Source organism: Odocoileus virginianus, chromosome 2 (assembly GCF_023699985.2).
Source record: "Odocoileus virginianus isolate 20LAN1187 ecotype Illinois chromosome 2, Ovbor_1.2, whole genome shotgun sequence".
Taxonomy (NCBI): domain Eukaryota; kingdom Metazoa; phylum Chordata; class Mammalia; order Artiodactyla; family Cervidae; genus Odocoileus; species Odocoileus virginianus.
In genome coordinates, this window is record NC_069675.1 from 20754803 (window position 1) to 20777337 (window position 22535).

The 22535-nt window shown below is 35.0% G+C and overlaps 1 protein-coding gene across 9 annotated transcripts in view; it reads right to left on the reverse strand.

Moving 5' to 3' along the window:
• Window positions 1–22535, reverse strand: part of MAP4K3 (mitogen-activated protein kinase kinase kinase kinase 3) — a 175929-nt gene that overhangs the window by 28312 nt on the left and 125082 nt on the right. For 3 of the 9 annotated variants that reach the window (XM_070477153.1, XM_070477168.1, XM_070477204.1), the window contains 7 exons: window positions 21522–21584; window positions 11723–11781; window positions 10173–10205; window positions 5632–5670; window positions 5334–5387; window positions 2358–2400; window positions 119–278 (listed from right to left, as the gene is read on the reverse strand). In XM_070477153.1, coding sequence (XP_070333254.1) covers window positions 119–278; window positions 2358–2400; window positions 5334–5387; window positions 5632–5670; window positions 10173–10205; window positions 11723–11781; window positions 21522–21584 — 451 coding nt within the window. The remainder of the gene's footprint in view (window positions 1–118; window positions 279–2357; window positions 2401–5333; window positions 5388–5631; window positions 5671–10172; window positions 10206–11722; window positions 11782–21521; window positions 21585–22535) is intronic. The other 6 variants (XM_070477178.1, XM_070477194.1, XM_070477158.1 and 3 more) reach the window with 3 other exon arrangements.

Consider the following 22535-nt stretch of genomic DNA (forward strand, 5'->3'; position numbering starts at 1 on the left):
CTTCTCTTCTCCTCAAAGGAATGTCAAGTCATCTCTTCAAAGAAGGAGTCCTTCTACTTTTCTCCACGCATTATGAAAACCTGGCAACACTCTTATTTCACCTCCTCTTAGTCATTACCTAAAGCCACAGGCTTCTGAGGCGGTAACCTGGGAGGTGGTGGCCTCGGTGGTACTTGCGAAGGCTTTGCTGGGCTCTCTGATGTGGGACACCTCTTGATTGTTCCTTGATTATCATCCTCAGTAGAATGAGTTTCCTGTGGTATGAATATGGACTTAGGCTGAAACAATACAGAAAAGGAGACCAATGACTAAACATGAAATCACTCATGTTTCATTAATCATGAAAAATATTAAGTATCTTCCCTGAAGTAAATATTACTATATATCAGAGGCTTTCAAACTGTGTTTAATAGTTGAGTTTCAAGGATATTCAACTATCTGATTCAGATAATCTTAATATATATCCTAAAAATGTACACAAAAATGTTTTCTCAAGAAAAAAGACCTTGTTCTACTCTCTATTAATTCCTCAGAAGCCTACCCACTTAAATTTGCCAAATAAAAATATTCTGGTCTTTATGGTCTCAATTAAATGAGTCTCTTTTTATTTTAAACATTCATGCTAATTAAAGTTCAATTCCTTTCAAGGCTAATCTCTAAACTGTCTCTTTCAGATGACTCAAAGTCTTTAATGTTAATGCTTAATCTTCCTGATACGCAACAGGAGAAGATGCTGATTAAAACTGTATTAAATCAGAGAACACAAACTCAGCAATACAGGATACCTGAGAGACTTTCTGTGTAGACAACAGAAAAACCTTCAGTCAGACAAAGGTTTACAGAATTTATAAATTTTTATAATGTATCCCTTATTAGGGAGACTGAGCCATATTTATCTCTTTGAAATTCAGAGCTCTATATTTCTAATGTAAAACTAAACAAAAAAGAACAATATTACTTATGTGTGTGGATCATGATTTTTTTAAAAGTATAAAATGAAAACAAAATATAGTAGTAGTACACTGGATATCTAGACTGGTTGAACTCCAGTCCTCATTTATAACTCCTGATTTCAAACCTAATAACAACTCATTTTATAAACAGTTCATTTTATAATTAAAATTTGCTATGCATATGAACTTATAAATTTAATTACCATATCTATCAACTTATTTTACTTATAAAATATCCCATCAGTTGGGATTATTTTATTATTTATGATTCCTTTTATTTTTGGTCATGTCACACAGCTTGTGGGATCTCAGTTCCCTCACTAGGGATTGAACCTGGGCCTTTGCAAGGAATGTGCCAAGTCCTAACCATAGAATCACCAGGGAATTCTCTAATGATGCTTTGTTTTGTTTGACAAAAAGCTTTTGTTGCTAAAAATTTTTTTTTCATTTACTTTTATTAGTTGGAGGCTAATTACTTCACAACATTGCAGTGGGTTTTATCATACATTGACATGAATCAGCTATGGAGTTACATGTATTCCCCATCCCGATCCCCTCTCCCACCTCCCTCTCCACCCAATTCCTCTGGGTCTTCCCAGTGCACCAGGTCCGAGCACTTTTCTCATGTATCCCACCTGGGCTGGTGATCTGTTTCACTATAGATAATATACATGCTGTTCTTTCGAAACATCCCACCCTCGCCTTCTCCCACAGAGTCCCAAAGTCTGTTCTGTACATCTGAGTCTCTTTTTCTGTTTTGCATATTGGGTTATCGTTACCATCTTTCTAAATTCCATATATATGTGTTAGTATGCTGTAATGGTCTTTATCTTTCTGACTTACTTCACTCTGTATAATGGGCTCCAGTTTCATCCATCTCATTAGAACTGATTCAAATGAATTCTTTTTAATGGCTCAGTAATATTCCATGGTGTATATGTACCACAGCTTCCTTAACCATTCATCTAAAGTTTTATTTTTAAATTATTGTCCTAAATTGTATTTTTTATTTAAAAGTATCTTCTGAAAATTAAATATCTGTAATGGTAACTATCTTTTTTCACCCATTCTCAGGAAATCAGTTACCTGTAGATTATAGATTTAGAGGAGAGAAAATCTTATTAAATATATGAGTTTTTTAACCCAAGTGAAATAATCATTTTTATTTATGAATTTCTAGAACTTATTATTTAGAATTAACATCAAATAATAAATTTGAAAATTGGAAAAAAAAGGACAAAAACAATTACAATCATCTACTCATATCATGATTAGTAACTTCAAGATTTTTCTTTGTGAATCCTAAGTGAAAATAAGCTACAGAGTAAGTACTAATACAGTTTTAAAGTGGCAGAACAATAACATACACAAACACGATTCACAGTGAAATACAAATCTTCTTACCTTTGGTGGCAAGGGAGGTGGAACTTTGGCTTTCATGGTTGAACTATAAAAACATAAACACTTAGAATCAGAACTCTTCATTTTACAAATAAATCATTATTAAAATATGATTCATTTTTCAAAAATATAGATGATTTGTATATACAGGTTTCTTTTTCTAAGATGAGTGTTTTCCGAAATATTCTGTGAAATAATCATGTTACGCTGAATGAAGTACTACTGAGAAGTAACTGAGTTTATATGCTTTCTTGTTTCCAAGTAATATTTAGTAATTAAAACTGGAAAAGATAGCTATAATTCCAATTTACATCAATTGAAAGGTAATTAATATAAAAACACAAGCAACAATTGGTTTAAGGAAAGATAGCAAAATGATATAAAAATATATCACGATATAAGCTTCATTTTTACTACTATTAGATAGGAAATATCTCTGATGAAGCTCATCAAAAGCTTCATGCTTTTTTCATTTACATGCTCTATGACACTAATGGCAGAATACTTGATTGGAACTGAGATTCATTATAACTCAGGACTAAACTAAAATTAAAAGATTATTGAGCATAAATTCTCAGCTGAGGAGACTGAGGCCCAGAGAGGTTTAAATGACCCAGCCCAAGGTCACATAGTGGTGAGGGAGGAAAGAAAATCAATGTTCCAATGGCTTCTCAGGTGTTTTCATCACTCTGCCAGGAAACTGCATCCTTATTTAAAAAAACAAAAACAAAATCCCTCTCCTCTCTCAAAGAACTAACATCAATAAATACAGAAGGGAAAATATTCTCCCCTTAAAAATACAATTGTAAAAAATAAAAAAAAAAATTGTACCCAAAGGATTTGCTTACTTGAAACACATCAGATGAAATTTAATCAACCATATAGTAAGACTCTTTGTAGTTACAGTAATAATTCTAGCAGCTACCAATTACTAACTTATAACATTAAACCACAGGATATGTCTACTGTCTCTGTAAACATTTTTCAAAGTTATTTTTTTTTAAAATCAACTCCTGCTATGGACTGACTGTGTCCACTGAAAATTTGTAGGTTGAAACTCTAACCCTCAATGTGCTTGTGTTTGGACATAGGGCTTTCTAGGAGGTAACTGAGGTTAAACGAGGTCATATGGGTAGGAAGCTGATCCAATAGGATTGGTGGCTTTGTAAGATGAGGAAGAGATCTCCTTCTCTGTGTGTGTGCACAGATGAGAAAAGACTGTGTGAGGACAAAGCAAGAAGGCCACTGTCTACGAGCCAAGAAGAGGGCCTTCACTGGGAACTGAATCTGCAGGCACCTTATCTTGAACTTCCAGACTCCAGAACTGTGACCAGTCTCTGTTGCTCAAGCCACTCAGTCTATGATATTTCGTTATGGCAGCCTGAGCTAAAACATATTTTGGTACCAAGAAGTGGGGTGCTACTGTAACAAACACCTCAAAATGTGAAAACAGTTTTGAGACTGAGTAATAAGCAAAGACTGTAAGAGTTAAATATGGATGCTAAGAGTGAGAGGTCAGTGAGAAAACAGGAGAGCTGGTGAGAAAGCTTCCATCTTAGAGAATACACACATAGTCATTAACAGAATGTTGGTAGAAATGTGAACATTAAAGGCTATTCTGGTGAGGTTTCAAGATGGAAATGCAGTTACTGGGAAATGGAGGAAAGGTAATCCTTCATAAAAAGTGGCAGAGAACTTGGCTGAATTGTGTTGTTCTAGTGTTCGGTGGAAGGAAAATCTGCAAGGGATGAAACTGGATAAGTTAGCTGAGGAGATTTCGAAGCAAACTGCTGGAGTGGCTTGCTTCTTTCTGATTGCTTACAGTGAAATGAGAGAAGAGAGATGAACTGAAGAAGGAATTATTAAGCAAAAAGGAACCAGAACTTGAAATTTGAAAAATTCTCAGCCTATCTGTATTAGCTCCAAAATGGATGGCATCAGGAAGCAAGTACTGGAGAGAACACCACGGGTACGCCTGAACTATCACTCAGAGAATTCATGGGATTGTACCAGAACAAACACTGGAGCTTGAATGGAAGATGGACAAGACAAATGAAGGGAGGCTGCGGACAGGATGACAGAGCTTTCCAAACATGTATGCTTCTTCAAAAGAAGGAAAGAATAAATCCTGAAGGTGATCTAGGGATCATGAAATCTATATCAGATTGACTTAAGATGATATTTAGATGAGTCTTTGGACTTTAGACTTGATGCTGGAATGAGTTAGTAAAACTTTTGGACTGAACTGTGTCTCCTCAAAATTTATATGTTAAACTCCTAACTCCAATATGACTGGTTACATTTGGAGACAGTGCTTTTGGGAGTGCTTTTTAATTAAGCTCATTTAACTGAGGTCATAAGAATGAGGCCCTAATCCAACAGGATTGGTGGCCTTATAAAAAGAGGAAGAGAGACATCTCTGCCTGCACGCACACACTGAGGGAAGTCTAAGGATATACTGACTGAGAAGGCAGCTGTCTGCAAGCCTGAAGGAGAGTTCTCACCAGGAAGTAAACTGACCAGCAGCCCAGCCTCCAAAACCATAAGAAATAAATACCAGTCTATGGTATTTTGTTAAGGATGTCCGAACTAATACAACTAGAACAGAGGAAACTAAAGAAACTCTGGTACAACCCATGATGAAGTCGCTCAGTCGTGTCCAACTCTTTGTGACCCCATGGACTCTAGCCTACCACGCTCCTCTGTCCATGGGATTTTCCAGGCAAGAGTACTGGAGTGGGCTGCCATTTCCTTCTCCAGAGGATCTTCCCAACCCAGGGATCGAACCTGGGTCTCCCGCATTGTAGGCAGACGCCTTACTGTCTGAGCCACCAGGAAGTCCTAGGACACTATATTATAAACAACCCATGATACTATATTATAAAAGACAGTAAAATTACTTCAGTATTAAGCCATCAGATTTACTAAATCAGGTCAAATGACACTCTTTCTTTTACTAAAACTGGAAACAGAACTTACTTTTTAGATTCATCATCATCTCCTTCATCATCTTCTAAATGTGCCACATGCCCTCTAAGGATAAAAAAGGTTAATTCCAATGTTACTAAATGGACTTTACCAAAAGGCTTAAGAAGAAATTTTAGAAAATGCAAGAAGAGCTAACACAGGACAGAATTTTATTTCTATATCTTTACAGGATTCAGAATATTAAAACAACAACAAAACACTCTTTGGCTATATGATAGAGAAGGGGGCAAATGGACTTGACTCATCTGTAACATAAAATATTTTAAACTTAATTAAAAATTAAAGTTACCGCTGATGTAATTCTTCTTCAACAGACTTCAGAAGACTCCTTTGGAGAAAAGTAAAAATTAAAAATAATGTGAATAAAGCAGAGAGATACCAAGTACAATTTTTTATCACATTAACCTTATATATAAATTTTTCAAATAAACACTTTTATTACTCACTAAAAACTTGCTACAACAATCATCTCTATACCATAAAACATCATTTAATGAGGTATCTCTATTTTCTGCTGCTCTTGTCTTTATACATGTATTTTCAATGAACAAAATAAATCCTAGTGTTTACTGAAAAAATATTAATTCAAACAAAGGACAACCCACCATGAAATGTCACAATAAAACTGACAAACAATAATTGCAGGGTCACACTCAAGGGTTTCCAGGATTTACATTTTTACCTGGACTATTTTACCTGACACCTGAAATTATATTTTCTTTTTCTTAAGAAAGGTGACACACTTTAAAAAAAACATCATGCTCTCAGGCAATCCTACAAAATGAAACTCAACATGTTGGATCTCTGCAAAAGCACGCATGCATGTGATGTGAACACATGAATGTAGCAGCACTTTGCTTTCACAGAAGACACTCACTCACCTGAAGGATCTGTTCTCCAGTGGTGTACTGGCAAACACATTTACACTTTAGGGAGACTAAGCCTGTATCAGACCAGTTGTGAGGATTTTATCATTAGGAGCAATTTATAAAACTTTGGTATTCAGGAATGTAAGAGAGAATTCACAGCATTCCTGAAGGTCCCTTCTTTTCCCTGCCTGTTCATGCAGCATACCTCCTGTATTATATTCTTTAAGCATAAAAACTCAAGAGCCTTCTTAAAGCTAATGAGAATGAGAGAAACATGGTTACTGATAGATTACTATGGTAAAAGTGATTCAGCAGAAAATCTACTGTCCTCAAAAATTGTAAGGTAGTACCTTCTAATCATTTCCCTTTCCTATTATATAAAGTGGAAAAAACTACCCTCAGAATTATCAAAGCATAAAACCAGAGAAAATGAAACGTATGGTTAGCTGGTATAAACAACAGAATAGATTTTAGCCATCAAGTGTTTTAATTAGGATAGTTAAATAACAATTTAAGTCTTTTAAAATGACAAAATTTTAACTCTGGAGTTGTAAATGACATAGGAAAACCACAAACTAATTGCAAACCCTATTTTGCATGTAAAAACATTGAGGGACTTCGGCCAAACATATTATCTATTCACAACGCTCTTCAAGGCCTAGGTCTAACAGACAGAGCTTCTACCTGGAGGCAGTACAGCGAAATGATTTCAAGCTGTGAAGTAGTCTCTGCCACTCTAAGTGATGTGGCCTTCAATCAGTTACGATGATTTCCCTAAGCTTCACTTTCCATATCTGCAGAGTGGGAATTACAATAGTATCTAGATCAAAATGTCTATCTGAAAATACAGTGAATTAATATAGGTAAAACGCTTTGAACAGTAATTTAAGAGTACAGTAAGTATTCAGTTAACGGGGTTTTTAACATTATTATTATCAACCAAGTAACACTGCTCTAAATTAGCAATTCTCAAAGTATGGTCTGGCAACCCTGGAGGTCCTTTAGGCTCCTGTAAGAGGTTTGCAAGGTAAAAACTATTTTCATAATCTAAAGCACTTAAAAAAAAAATACTCATTTACTCTTTCTCTTTCTTTTTCACTTTCATTCTTTCACTGAGAATGAAACTCAGGAGAGTTTTCTGGAGACTATGAGATGTGAAGGGCTTCCCTGGTGGCTCAGATGGTAAAGAAATGTGGGAGACCTGGCTTCAATCCTGGGGTCAGGAAGATCCCCTGGAGAAGGGCATGGCTACCCACTCCAGTATTCTTGCCTGGAGAATTCCATGGACAGAGATGCCTGGCAGACTACAGTCCATGGGGTCCCAAAGAGCTGGACACGACTGAATGACTAACACTCTCTTTTCATGTTTTCATGAGATGTATATCATAATAGGTTAGTAACAGACATGAGAATCCAGCTGTGTTCTATCAAGCCAGATACTAAGAATTTCTGCAAAAAAACATAAAACAATGCCACCTTTTCCCCCAATATTATTCTGCTTCAGAAAAAACCAGCTATTCTTCATAAAACAATGTTGTTTGTGGCCCTCATCAAAATGTTTGCTGTATTATACTGCCATATATAAGCTGCTTCTAAGTCTCATGAGAAGAACCAACTGGTGTTACAAAGAAGGTACCATTAAGAGTTGGCATTTCACTTCATTCTTAAAGATGAGGAATTTTTTAATACACACAAAAAACTTTGTTAATGATAATACAGAATGAATATATTACTATTTGAAATAAAAAATATTTTGAAGCTTTCAGTACTACAAATATTTATATTTGTAACCCATATAGACAAAAGCTCATTGAGGTCATTAATAATTTTTAAGACTGTAAAGGGATCCTGAGACTAAAAATTTCAGAAGCACTGCTGTACTTTTATCAAATGAAATATAATTTCTTCTAAACTCTACAGTAGGCTTTCACACTATCTTGGGGGGTTAGTCGCTAAGTTGTGTCCAACTCTTGCAATCCCATGGACTGTAGCCTGCCAGGCTCCTCTGTCCATGGGATTCTCCAGGCAAGATTATTGGAGTGGGTTGCCATTTCCTTCTCCAGGGGATCTTCCCAACCCAGGAATTGAACCCAGGTCTCTTGCACTGCAGGCAAAGTCTTTACCAACTGAGCTATAAGGGAAGCCATCTTAGAAGATATGAAAAAAACTTTTTCTTAAGCATATGACAATATTTTCTGAGCCATTTCTTTTCCAGTAGAGAATATTAGCATTTGAAAATAATTAAAAGGGGAATTTAAAATGTATTTTTATTTTCAGTTTACCACATTTAATTGGACTTATATGGCATTTCACTTTTTAAAACATTATCTTCCTGGCATTAAAGGTTCTGTAAAAATAAGAGAACATGAAAAAGCAGACATTCTATGGCTAGGGGCTCATATATTTTTTTATTTATTACTTGTAAATCTCCTACGATGAGTTAAGATATTTTGTTAATAAAGTTATAGAATTTCATGAAGTCTTAATGAAAAGGAGAGAACATGGTTTGCTTTTCAGCCTTTATAAAAGAGAAAATGAAATATGGCTAAATTTACATAAAGGTTCATTTATACTAAATATTGTACTTTGAATGCATTGGAGAAAAATATGATATTGATTTAATCACAAGACTAGATGCAACATAATAAATAATGTCACTATTCACTAGCCTACTTAAATGCCTTTTATGGAATTATGAAACAGTAATGAATAAAACAAATAAAAAAAGATGCCCTCACATGTTGAATTAAATAAAGTCAATCTAAAATGATTAAAAAATTTGGATGAAGAGTTTACAAATGGTACAATCTGTAAACAGATCATATATTTAACTGATGAACCAAAGAAGCAGATAGAGAAATAAAAAGCCACCACCCAAGTGTTTAGCATATCTGACTCAGCTGCTTGTTACTATACCCTTTCAACTGCCTAACTGGCTCAAAACTGTTAAGTATTGCCCTGATTATATTAAAAAACAAAGCAAAAAACCTCCCCATTTCTTTAAAACCAAAAGGCAATTTTATTCTTTCACTCATACTCATTTACTCTTACAATCAAGATTTACTGAGTAAATACAGTAAGTAAGGGTGACAAACGTGTTTTTACTAAAAAGGTGTTAAATGTTTTGCAATGATCATTCTATTTCATCCTTAACATACTGTGAGGCAGGTACTATTATAATCCCCATTCATTAGAGAAAACTGAAGTAAATTTCTCCAAGTTACATAGTTATAGCAAGAGACGGTTCTGACTCTGATCTGGCATTTACTACTGCTACACTCCAAAGTGGTGCTAGTGGTAAAAGAACCCACCTGCCAATGCAGGAGGCATAAGAGATATGGGTTCGATCCCTGGGTCAGGAAGATCCCCTGGAGAGGCACGGCAACCCACTCCTGTACTCTTGCCAGGAGAATCCCATGGATGGAGGAGCCTGGCAGGCTGCAGTCCATGGGGCTGCACAGAGTCAGACACGACTAAAGTGACTTAATTATGCTATACTTAATTATGCCAGGAATTTCTTTTCACTGTTATTTAAGTCTTTAGAAGAGAATTTATTTTTAGAACATTGGCTCTATATTAAAAGAAATCAGAAATAATTTTTCTTTTAAAAATAATATATTGGTTTTAAATAGAAAAGTTGACCCCAATATTAACAGAATCCAAAAGAAAACAACTAAGTCAAAATATGTATGTATTCTATTAAAAAAAAAAACCAAAAAAACTCTCTTAGATAGTTCCTATGTGGTCTGGAATAGGTAGAAACCCATAAATGGAAATCTGTCTGCCTGCTCACCTATGGAGAAAGCAGAAAATCCTGTGAGTTTTAAAACACTGCTTGGTCACAAGAATAAAGCAGACATATCGGTACAGTAAGAGAAGTGCTACATCCATGCTCATGTCACATGTATGTATATACCTGTACATGAAACACAGCCAAAGTGCAAACTTTTGGCCAACCTACCTTGCCAGTGATTCGTTATATAGAATACAGTTCCTTAAGCAGGGATCCAATTAATCAAAAAATGAAGGTTGGGCAAATTATTAACATTTTACCTAGCCAAAGTAAACTATATAATATGAAAATGTTTAACAATCAAAAAAAAAAAACCACAATCAGACAAATGAGAACCAAGGAATCTGGAAAAGCACTTAGTGACAGGCTATTTTGGGGGTATTTTTGTAAGTATATAATATAAAAATATATTTAAAATAAACTAAAAAAGGCAAAGGAAATATTTTTCCAAATTATCAAATCTTATAAAAATACATCAAGATTTGCTAACAAGATTCTTAAAACTAGGGAGAAATTAAGATAAAAATAACACAGAAACACATCAGAATTTTTTGCTAACCCATTATGAGACAGACTTTCCTTTGTTGCCCATCAATAAATTAGGACAAACTATACAGAACAGGTTGCTACTATTTTGACAAAACTTCATTTTCCTAGCAGGGAAATTTTAGACTTATTTTAAATTTTAGGAAACATAAGGTTAAAAAAAAAAACAAAACCTTGAGCTAAGTCATAACTAATGCACTTCTCTAGCTTGTCATTCAAAGCTTTCTCTGAGTTGAATATTTAAATTAAACCTTGAGTTTATAAAAACAAGAGACAAGATTTTGCATTACTATCTCTAAATCTGAGAATCTGAGTTGCTCGTCTTTTAGTCATCTGCTTAACTTAAAATATGTCTCAAACCTCTAATTTCACTGAAAATATATTTTGAAATTTTAAGTAGTTCTGACTACTGAAATAATAGCCACATAGCTGGGAGATTTTGTCAGTTTAAATATTTTCCTATAAATTAGCTTTTATAATGATAATTTATCCATGAACTCAGGAAATGAGACTCTGAGAAACAGCAGAGACCCTGGCCCAGTAACATGCTAACTCAGGCCTGTGAACATCTTAAATTGTTACACCGTGTAAGCTAGGTGCCTTTTCACTGCTGGGCTGCATCAGCTAGACAGTGCCTGGTATAGAGCTGACCTTGAATTAACTGCTGGATTTACTTCTTGCATAAAATATACGATAACTTTAAAAACTTGAGACTCCTTTTAACTATTTATTTTTTTAAAAGTTAAGACAAAGATTTCTAAACAGTGTGACTATTTACATCTGTTTTCACAGGCCAACACAATTGGAAGATGCACCGGAACAAGTTCGGAACAAGTTTTGTAAGGAATAAACATGTCAACTCTGCAAATAAAGGAAATGCATTGCTGAAACATATATTCCTCTTCAGTTGGAATGTACTTAGCTTTCCCTAACAGGTAAGGTCTACAAAGTAGCTTGACATAAAAAATTTAAGGTGACTGTTCCCATTATGACAATTATTGAGTAGATGATTGGCAAGTCAGTAAAAAAGTTTAAAACATATTATTATAAAATATAATCTACCAGACTAGTAAATTTACTACTGTAAATATTTAAAATAAAATTAATAACATATTTAAAGGCAACTTAATTATTCTTAAATTTAAATATAATTTTAAAAGGATTTTACTTACTTGTTTGCACCTAAAAAGTAACTACTTTGGTGTCCTTGTCCATATTCTAGCTGTAGATCCTAATGGTACAAAATACAATATTTAGCAAAACAGTTGTATATCACAAATCATGATACTATAATAAATATTTTTTAAAAAGAGAAGCCCCAGACCTCAAATAAATCTGTATTGCTATATGTTCTTAAAAAGGAGGCAAGGTATGACTTACAACAATAAAAGATTTCAGAAGCTTGTAGTCTTGATTTATACATTTTATGATTTAAGTTACCAAAAATTTTCTGGCAACTAGTTTGAGTAATATATGCAAGTTTCATTTATGGTCACTGCTACTATAATTAACATTTGTAAAAATAAGGTTTTGGAAAGAAAAAAGCTTAAATAAGATATTTATGCTCAAGCTATAATGAAGCAAAAACGATTACAAAAGAACAAGCAACAAAAATCTTGGTTTGACTTTGTAAATAAGATCTGCATTAATTATGCATATACACACATTCACATATTTCTACTATGGCCTCAATCAGGTAATAATTTTATAAAGATTAAAAAAATAAGGTGTTTTTTTAAAGTAAATTATACATGTGAACTTGCACAAGATTATAAATTGCACTTAAGGACTTTTAATACTTTTGTAAAAAGTTACATAGCAAAACTTCATGTAATTATTATTAAAGTAGTTCAACTATTAAAACATTTCCACTGAACGCTGCAAGTTGCAGAGTTAAAAGCTGAAATTTAAGGGAACTAATAATAAGTGTGCTTGACTCAAATGCCTCCTTGAAGAAAAAGTGCATTCCAACAACTACGGAAAGTACAAAGTTTCATTTTGTCCCAGGGTATTTCAAGCATTGTTTTAATGATTAAGGGGGGAATATTTAACATTTTAAGTGAATGTTATTTTCATTAGAATACATTAGTGTACTTAAAGTGCTTTCTAATTTTACAAGATATTGCCAGATGCACAATGAGGACTTAATGCAAAAGTTACCTTCTTGGAGCAGCCTTCCAAGACTGTCCAGGAAGACTGATGTGACCTTCTTCATGACTCTACAGTACTTAACACATATGTCTTCTTCAGCATTTACACTGGCTTTTAATTAATTTATTTAAAAGTCTACAAAAATAGTAGCCAGGTGGTAAGATCCTCGAACATAGGAAAACTGTTAAATCCATCTTTTTTCCCTATAGCCTAGGGTCTAGATTCGTACCTAGCACACAGTAATTAGGCCCTAAAAAAATGCTTGTTCAAATGCCATTTGTTTATTTTCCTGTTAATAACTAATATTCAGCCTTGTTAAGATACACATAGATCACATAAATATTAAGCCGAGAAATATGAGACTTCTAAACAAAACATTTAAGTGAAAAACATTTTAACATTTAAATACTCTAAGATCTGTCCAAAAAAGTATCTGATGAAAATAAAGTCAAAAGCTTGGTTTAGACAAGGCTCAAATTTTGTCTTCTTCAATAACTGTGCTCTTCCATGCATAATATATGTTCTTACCAGTGACAGAAAAGGTAATATATCATAAACAAAAAAGATTAGTGAACTGTCACACTGGTATCACATAAAATCCTAATGAAAAAGGACACTTGTTCTCTATAATTTGTAATGATATGTTTTAATAGGATGAAATCACTACTATCATTAGACCACCACACAATTATTATGCTGTACTATTTAGGTGGTCATGTTACATAGGAACTTTTAAGCTTTGGTATTTAGAAGAGCAAAATACTAGTATCAATGCATACTTTACTGAAATCAAGTTTATTTTCTTTAGCTACTGGTAATTGGGCCCTTCTAAAAGCCAGACCAGCAACCTCTTTAGCCAATATAATCTCTTAAGCCTTTAATCAAATGACAGCTTTCGAAAGCACACATTTGTGCAGAGTGGACATGGCTTGTGTTCTATGAATACAGATAGGTCCTAAGAACAGCTAGCTCATCTGCTGTATGACAATTATCAGGTCAATGATAATAACTTTAAAAAAATCAACTGAGCTATTTAGAAAGGTAAGAGAAGAATTTAAAATAACTAATGAAATATTTTAATAGAAAATGGAGCCTAAGTTCAGATACAGAATAACACTCAGGCTGGGGAGAATTTGTTGATAGATCAAAGTCTGATGATTAAATATGCCATGTATTAAGCCCTACCAGGAAAGCTAAATCTGAGAGGGTTTCATTCTTTAGTAATTCCTTCTCTGTAAATCAAGTTATGTTTTAGCATCCAAAGTGGGGGGAAAATATGCTAGGCATGTCATCAAGTAAAAGGACTACACTACGTTCTTCTAATAAGCAGTTAATATTATTTAATTCAACTATTATTTACCAAGCACTTATTAAATGGCAGGAATTCAGATAGCAAATCAGATAAGAAAAATGAGAAGAAATAAAAAGGAGAGGAAGAAAAGTGAAGTTTGGGCAAAGTTAGTAGTTATTTATGTATCTTTAGGGCAATCTAAGAAAGACTGATCTCAAAAGCTTTCCAACGGGACCTGGAAGCTATTCTGAATAGAAAAATGCTACCAAAACTTTCGGCAAAGCACTCAAATTATCCCTATAAAATGACAATAAAATAAGCCCATTCTTTATAAGCTAAATAAGAATATATTTGAACATGCCTGGATAGACAAAAAATTCAGCATCATAAATCAGGTATCAACTTATTAATGAGTGACAGTGTTTAACAAAGAAGCCAACAACATAGACTGCAAACATGCAATAGCCCAGAACAGATTCAAACTGAACATTCAGCAAAAAACTTAAGATGGTCAACCTAGGCCCAGTTAAAATATCTTTTGGGGTCAGAAAGTCCTAAATGTTTTAATGAATAGGGGAAAACTTCTGAAGTAGGATAAAGGCTCTAAGAAAACAAGGTCTTTGCAAGAACTGAAAATAAACAGAGGATGTGATGCAGAACACTGGAAAAGGAGAATATATGACCAAGAAAATCTCATTATTTTTTTTTTTTTAAACTTAGCTGGAGATTACAAAGTCTATCTATAACTGATGAGGAAACAGCAGGAAGTCAAAAGAATTATTACAGTTAGCTACAAAAACACAAAAGAAATACTTTGGCAATATATTAAAAAAATTTTATTTTATCTTTTCATTTATTTAAATTAGCAATATATTTTAACCAAGAATAGAATTTTTTTTCTCATCCAAAAGAAAAAAGAGAAAATATGGTACATGAGTAAAGTGTTAGGAAATACTTTTTAATGTGGTAGGCAATTTACGTAAGTAAAAGGAACTGAACCCTAAACACTAATAAAAGCAGAAGACTTAAGAGGACGCAAACTGAATAAATATGGAATGAATATCAGTAGGTTATTATTTTCTCTTTTTAATTTTGTTGAAGTATATTTGAAACAGGTTAGGTGTGATTTTCCAGCAAAAATCCTATCATCATGCAATTATAAAACGAGTCCTCCCTAGAAACTATCTTCATTTACAAAAGGTAAGAAATGTGACCACACAACATAAATTTTATAGTAAGTAATAGTTTAACAGATTTAAAATAAACAAAGCTGATCTGTTTCTTTTCCATAGTAAATTTATTTATAGACTTTATTCGATTTTGACTTAATTCTGGGGTAATCTTATAGCTCAGTTGGTAAAGAATCCGCCTGCAAGGCAGGAGACCCATGTTCTTTGAGCAATGATGATGTTACTGCTGACGGTCCTCCACAGCAATTAACATAGTGTTCTACATATACAGCTGACCCTGGCACAACAATGGGATTCAACTGTATGCGTGCGTAATCAGTCACTCCAGCCCTGTCCAACTCTGTGTGACCCTATTGACTGTAGCCTGCCAGGCTCCTCTGTCCATGAGATTCTCCAGGCAAGAATACTGGAGTGGGTTGCCATGCCCTCCTCCAGGAGATCTTCCTGACCCAGGCATCAAACCTGTGTTTCTTCAGTTCAGCTCAGTTCAGAGGCTCAGTGATGTCAGACTCTTTGAAACCCCATGGACTGCAGCACGCCAGGCCTCCCTGTCCATCACCAACTCCCGGAGTTTACCCAAAATCATATCCACTGAGTTGGTGATGTCATCCAACCATCTCATCCTCTGCCGTCCCCTTCTCCTCCTGCCCCCAACCCTCCCAGCATCAGGGTCTTTTCCAATGAGTCAGCTCTTCTCATCAGGTGGCCAAAGTATTGGAGTTTCAGCTTCAACATTAGTCCTTCCAGTGAACAGGACTGATCTCCTTTAGGATGAACTGGTTGAATCTTCTTGCAGTCCAAGGGACTCTCAAGAGTCTTCTCCAGCACCACAGTTCAAATGCATCAATTCTTTGGCACTCAGCTTTCTTTACAGTCCAACTCTCACATCCATACATGACTACTGGAAAAACCATGGCCTTGACCAGACAGAACTCTGTTGGCAAAGTAATGTCTCTGCTTTTTAATATGCTGTCTAGGTTGGCCATAACTTTCCTTCCAAGGAGTAGGCGTCTTTTAATTTCATGGCTGCAATCACCATCTGTGGTGATTTTGGAGCCCCAAAAAATAAAGTCTGCCACTGTTTCCTCATCTATTTGCCATGAAGTGATGGGACCAGATGCCATGATCTTAGTTTTCTGAATGTTGAGTTTTAAGCCACTTTTTTCACTCTCCTCTTTCACTTTCATCAAGAGGCTCTTTAGTTCTTCACTTTCTGCTGTAAGGGTGGTGTCATCTGCATATCTGAGGTTATTGATATTTCTCCTGGCAATCCTGATTCCAGCTTGTGCTTCATTCAGCCCAGAGCTTCTCATGATGTACTGTGCATATAAGTTAGATAAGCAGGGTGACAATATACAGCCTTGACATACTCCTTTCCCTATTTGGAACCAGTCTATTATTCCACATCCAGTTCTAACTGTTACTTCCTGACCTGCATACAGATTTCTCAAGAGGCACGTCAGGTGTATCCCATCTCTTTCAGAATTTGTTCCACAGTTTATTGTGATCCACACAGTCAAAGGCTTTGGCATAGTCAATAAAGCAAAAATAGATGTTTTTCTGGAACTCTCTTACTTTTTTGACGATCCAGCGGATGTTGACAATTTGATCTCTGGTTCTTCTGCCTTTTCTAAAACCAGTTTGAACATCTGGAAGTTCACGGGTCATGTACTGTTGAAGCCTGTCTTGGAGAATTTTGAGCATTACTTTACTAGAGTGTGAAATGAGTGCAACTGTGCAGTAGTTTGAGCATTCTTTGGCATTGCCTTTCTTTGGGATTGGAATGCAATCCTTTTCCAGTCCTGTGGCCACTGCTGAGTTTTCCAAATTTGCTGGCATAATGAGTGCAGCACTTTCAAAGCATCATCTTTTAGGATTTGAAATAGCTCAACTGGAATTCCATCACCTCCACTAGCTTTGCTCCCAGTGATGCTTCCTAAGGCCACTTGACTTCACATTCTAGGATGTCTGGCTCTAGGTGAGCGATCACACAGTTGTGGTTATCTGGGTCATGAAGATCTTTTTTGTACAGTTCTGTGTATTCTTGCCACCTCTTCTTATTATCTTCTGCTTCTGTTCTGCTTCTGCTTTCTGTCCTTTATTGAGCCCATCTTTGCATGAAATGTTCCCTTGGTATCTCTAATATTCTTGAAGAGATTCTAGTCTTTCCCATTTTATTGTTTTCCTCTATTTCTTTTTTTGTTTTGTTTTGTTTTGTTTTCCTCTATTTCTTTGCACTGATCACCCAGGGAGGCTTTCTGGGTGAAAGCCTTGCTTTTCTTTGGCACTCTGCATTCAAATGGGTGTATCTTTCCTTTTCTCCTTTGCTTTTTGTTTCTCTTTTCATGGCTATTTGCAAGGCCTCCTCAGACAGCCATTTTGCTTTTCTGCATTTCTTCTTCTTGGGGATGGTCTTGATTCCTGTCTCCTGTACAATGTCACGAACCTCCATCCATAGTTCATCAGGCACTCTGTCTATCAGATCTAGTCTCTTACATCTCCTGCACTGGCAGGCAGGTTCTTTACCACTAGTGCCACCTGGATGCATCCACTTAATATGCTGACTTTTTTTCAGAAAGTACATACTACAATACCACATGATATGCTATTAGCTGAACCTGAAAATGCAGAAGCGCAGGACACCCAGCTTCACAGTTACACTCGGACTTTTAACTGCTGGTGCCCCTAATCCCTCTGCTGTTCAAGAGTAAGCTGCAATTACCTTTCAATGTATTTCTCACTGGTATATGGGCTAAAATGCCTAGTACAACTAGGAAAATCAGCAGTAGCTGAACAGATGTGTACTATATTCTTTTAACATAAAGACAGCATCTTGTAGATGAGATATATCCATTTATATGGTTATGGACAAAACTCTTACTATTATTGAATTTTGCTGAGTTTTTTCTTTGCTTTTTTAACTCAGGCATCTTTCAAAATTTAAAGACTTTTTTTTAAAACCAACAATGCTAAAATCAAACTCTGTTGTTTTCAAGTATTTCATATATATTTCACATATTAAGATTGCCTGATTAAAAAAACCTCTATTATAAGTAATGAAAATTGAGGTATAATAACATTCTGGATTCATTTACAAAAGCCATAAGATGAAAATACTTGCAACCAGCAATCACTGATGACAAATAAGGTGGTGAGGTCTTTAAGAGGGTAAATGCTTCTTTTCAGTTGCAAAAGATTTAGGGCCGTCATCTTGGTGCCAACTGTCTACTAGACATTTTGGGCCCATCAGGTTTTTAGCGGCCAGCAGTAAGTATTTATTAAGAGTTGAAATCCTGTTCATAGTGCTAAGAACTATGAAAGTAGGAGGCTGACATAATTATGGATGCTTCACACCAAAAACCAAAAACGCTGATGTGAAAGGACACAGGCACCTCAAAGTTCACAGCAGCACCATTTACAATGTCAAGAGACGGAGGCAGCCCAAGTACCCATCAACAGAGGATGTGGTATTGTACACACAATGAAATAATGCTGACATAAGAAAGGATGAAACATTGCCATTAGCATCAACGTGGACTGGCCTATACAATATTATGCCTAGTCTATGCAGAATCTAAAAAATAATAAAAATTAATCTATTTATAAAACAGAAACAGACTCACAGACACAGAAAATAAACTTATAGTTACCAAAAGGGAGAGAGGAGGAGGAGAGAAAAATAGATGGGGTTAACTGATACAAACTACAAAATATAAAATAGACAAGCAAAAAGGATTTGTTGTATAACACAGGGAATTATACCTGATATCTTATAACAACCTATAATGGAATATAATCTTTACAAAAAGCCTGAATCACTATGCGACACACCAGAAACTAATGGGAATACTATAAATCAACTATACTTCAATAAAACAGACATACACTCAGAAAATAACAAGCATTGAGGATGTGGAGAAAATTGGAACATTTGTGCACTGCTGGTGGGACTGTAAAATGATGCAGCTGCTATAGAAAACAGTATGGTAATTCCCCCCAAAATCGAGTGTAGAAGTAACACATGATCCAGCATCACCCTTCCAGTTATGTGCCCAGAAGAACTAAAAGCAGAAACTCGACGGATGTTTATATATCCAGGTTCTCAGCAGTATTATTCACAAGAAGAGTCCATTGATGGATTAATGGACAAACAACATGCAGTTATAAATACAATGAAATATTATTCAGACTTAAGAAATTCTGACACGTGCTACAACATAGATGAATCTTGCAGATGTTACGACATTATGCCAAGTGAAGTGAGCCAGTCACTTCACATATTATTTGTAACAAAAGGACAAATAATGCATGATTCCACTTACATGGGATACAGAATACATTTACATAGAGTACAGAAAACTTCAAAGACATAGAAAATAGAATGGCAACTGCCAGGGGTTGGGGATGGGGGAATGGGAGTGTTATCAATGAAAGTGGATTTTTAAAGGTTGATTTTATAAATGGTAGGATCTGACAAATACTTCATTCATTCCTCTTCTTCCAGAACTATCCACAAGTTGAATGTCTCTAAAGCTCTTCTCTGTCACAACACCCCCTTGTCAACTGCCCCCACTATCATGAGATAAGGGGTGTGGGAGGTAGTTTGAGGGAACAGAGCCATAACTCACTCAAGTCACTAGGTGAGCTACACACAGGGAAGAGAAAAAGACTGTAACTCTAAAATGGTTTCCTGTTTTGCTGTTTTTTTTCTGGAGAATATAAATACATAAAATAGTCATTTTAAACTTTTGAGTCTATGGTCTTTTATTTCCACAACAAATTTCACTAACTGTCATTCTAGCCTACATATGCCTAATTTTGAAGAAATTTTCTCTCCACGAATCACTGGCAGTGTTGTCTTCAGACACTGCCTCTCACCTGTCCCCTCAGACGATTAGCTCTGGCCTCATGTCTTCTGGCCCCTCTGGGCCATTTACTGACTCTTTCAGTGTCTCAGCTGCTTCTTCTCCACCTCCAGTGCTGGCTCTACCTCTGACCACAAAACAGGCATCACCGCTGTGGTAACTAGTTTTCTGCACTTTCTTTCTTCAGACCTAACTGGGGAACACATGCAATCTCATGGCTTCATCTATCATTTCCTCTTTGATGACATGAACCTTCCTTTTCTGAGCTAATCTCATAATTAGTAGTAGTATAACCACTCCATAATTTCAGCTCTTTATCTGCCATGTCTCAAAACTGTCAATGACTGTTCCCACATTAATTCCCATGAAACACAGGAGTCATTTGTTCATTTCCTTCCCTGAAAAACATATAATGATTCCTACACAATACTGAAATCAGACTTTTAGTTCCTCCCACAAACCAGATGAATCACATTAACTCCAAAGCTTTTCTCCTTCGATTTCCATACTACCTATTATATGTTAGACTCTCCTCAACAACAGTCACCACCAGAAGAAACTCTGGCAGTGCACTATACATTTTGTTGCAAGGCAAAGAGTTTACATATACAAGTATTTTCCACGTATCAAGACAGCAACTTTCCTAAAAGGAAAACTATGTCTTAAGTCTCTTTTATGTTCTACAAATGTTATTGGGCATATATTTAGAAATTTTTATAAAGAATCATTTAAACTAACCAGAACTAAAACAGGTATGAGAGGAAGGAAAGAGAAGGAAAACTCAATTGAAAAGGCAGAAAAGTAGATCTAGAAGTAAATGCTGAGGCAACTTGGGGCCCTGGCTAGCTACAAAAATTGAAAAACTACTTAACAACTATTAAAAGTACTATTTAGTATTTGCTAGGGTTAATTTCTCATCTTTTCTTACCTAATGGTAAGATATAGTATTTAAAACTTCAGGGAGTCCATATAACCCACATTTTGGCCTGAGAAAACTGGATATTACATAATATTACCAAGTTAAAATTTCATGAGAGATGGATTTCATTGTTAATTAGGGGTAAATTATTTTTTAAAATTACATATATTTTATTTTTGAAATATATGGATATGTATATACACGGATGGTTTATAGTTCACTAAAACAAGTTACATTATTCACACTGGGCATGTTTCTAGGGAAATGCAATATCTAAAGGAAAAATTTATATCTGAGTGAGAAAAGAAAGTTTTTATAAAAAATAAATTAATTTTTACTGTAACACTGCAATATCTTTGAGTAAATACGTTTACCTTGTAGAAAAAATTGCCATAATCCTTAATATATGGTAGGTTGCTTACTGGCAGTAATTTATAAAACAATGCTTAAACTGATTCATTAAAACTGAACAAAATGGTTGATTAAAAAAAAAAAACCTAAAAACAATTAAGACTAAAACAATGCTGACAAAGAAAATCAGAAGATGAGAAATACCAGATGAGATCTTGCAGTGTAGTATATTTCTTCTGAACTGTCCAAAAAATCATCACTGTCGCACTGTTCGGCAGAGACCAAGAAACCCAAGTTATTGACGCTCAGACTAAAAGCCACACATTCACACAGGGAGGCTTCCACAAGGGAAGTCAGTCAGGCCTGCTACATCATTTCATTAAGGTCAATGCAAAGTAAATCCAATTAAGCAGCTTCTAAAAAAGCAATAGCGCAACAACTTTGCTATATAATACAGTTACTAAATTAGTACAGAATTTAAATACATGCAGTGCTAACTTAAAAAGAGAAGCAGAAAATAACAACTGGCATTTATAAACATCATGACTTTTTCTTGTTAACCTTCTCCATTCTCCATAAAGGTCAGGCTGAAGTACTATAACATGATCATGTTAAGAATTTTTCTTTTAACATTCTTAACATGTTAAGAATTTTTTCCCATGCTGGAATACTGAGAGCAACTCAATATATTAAAAGCTAAAGACTCTCTTTGTATGCCGTTAGTCAAGTGGATTGAGATAAGCATTACATTTAAGGAGAAAGTTCCCACTTCAGTCCTGAGCATTCATTAAGTTACCTTCTTCTCATTATTAAGCAGGAAAGGGAAAAAAAAAATGAAACATACAATCTGGAACTTTGGTTAAGTAATTTCATAAGATTGATTTTGTTTGTTTTCTAAGTCTCATTTTTTATTCCTCTGCAGACTATTAACATCTCATATGTTTGCATAGCATTTTGCTTCCAAGACTGCATTTAATGTTTTATCATATATCTGGAAAGCAGTATATAAAAAATTAACAAAAAAGAATCATGAAAAGAACATTTTAGCAATCTTTAAATAAATGATAAACTTAATCTGCTATGTACACCTAGTCTCTCCTGAATTTCAGTTACTCTAAGGAGATTGGATTCTGCCTTGATGTTTAGAAAAGTGGCTGACACTCTTAAAAAGTTGCCCATAAATTTAATGAGAAGAGGTATTAACACTATCACTGGTCC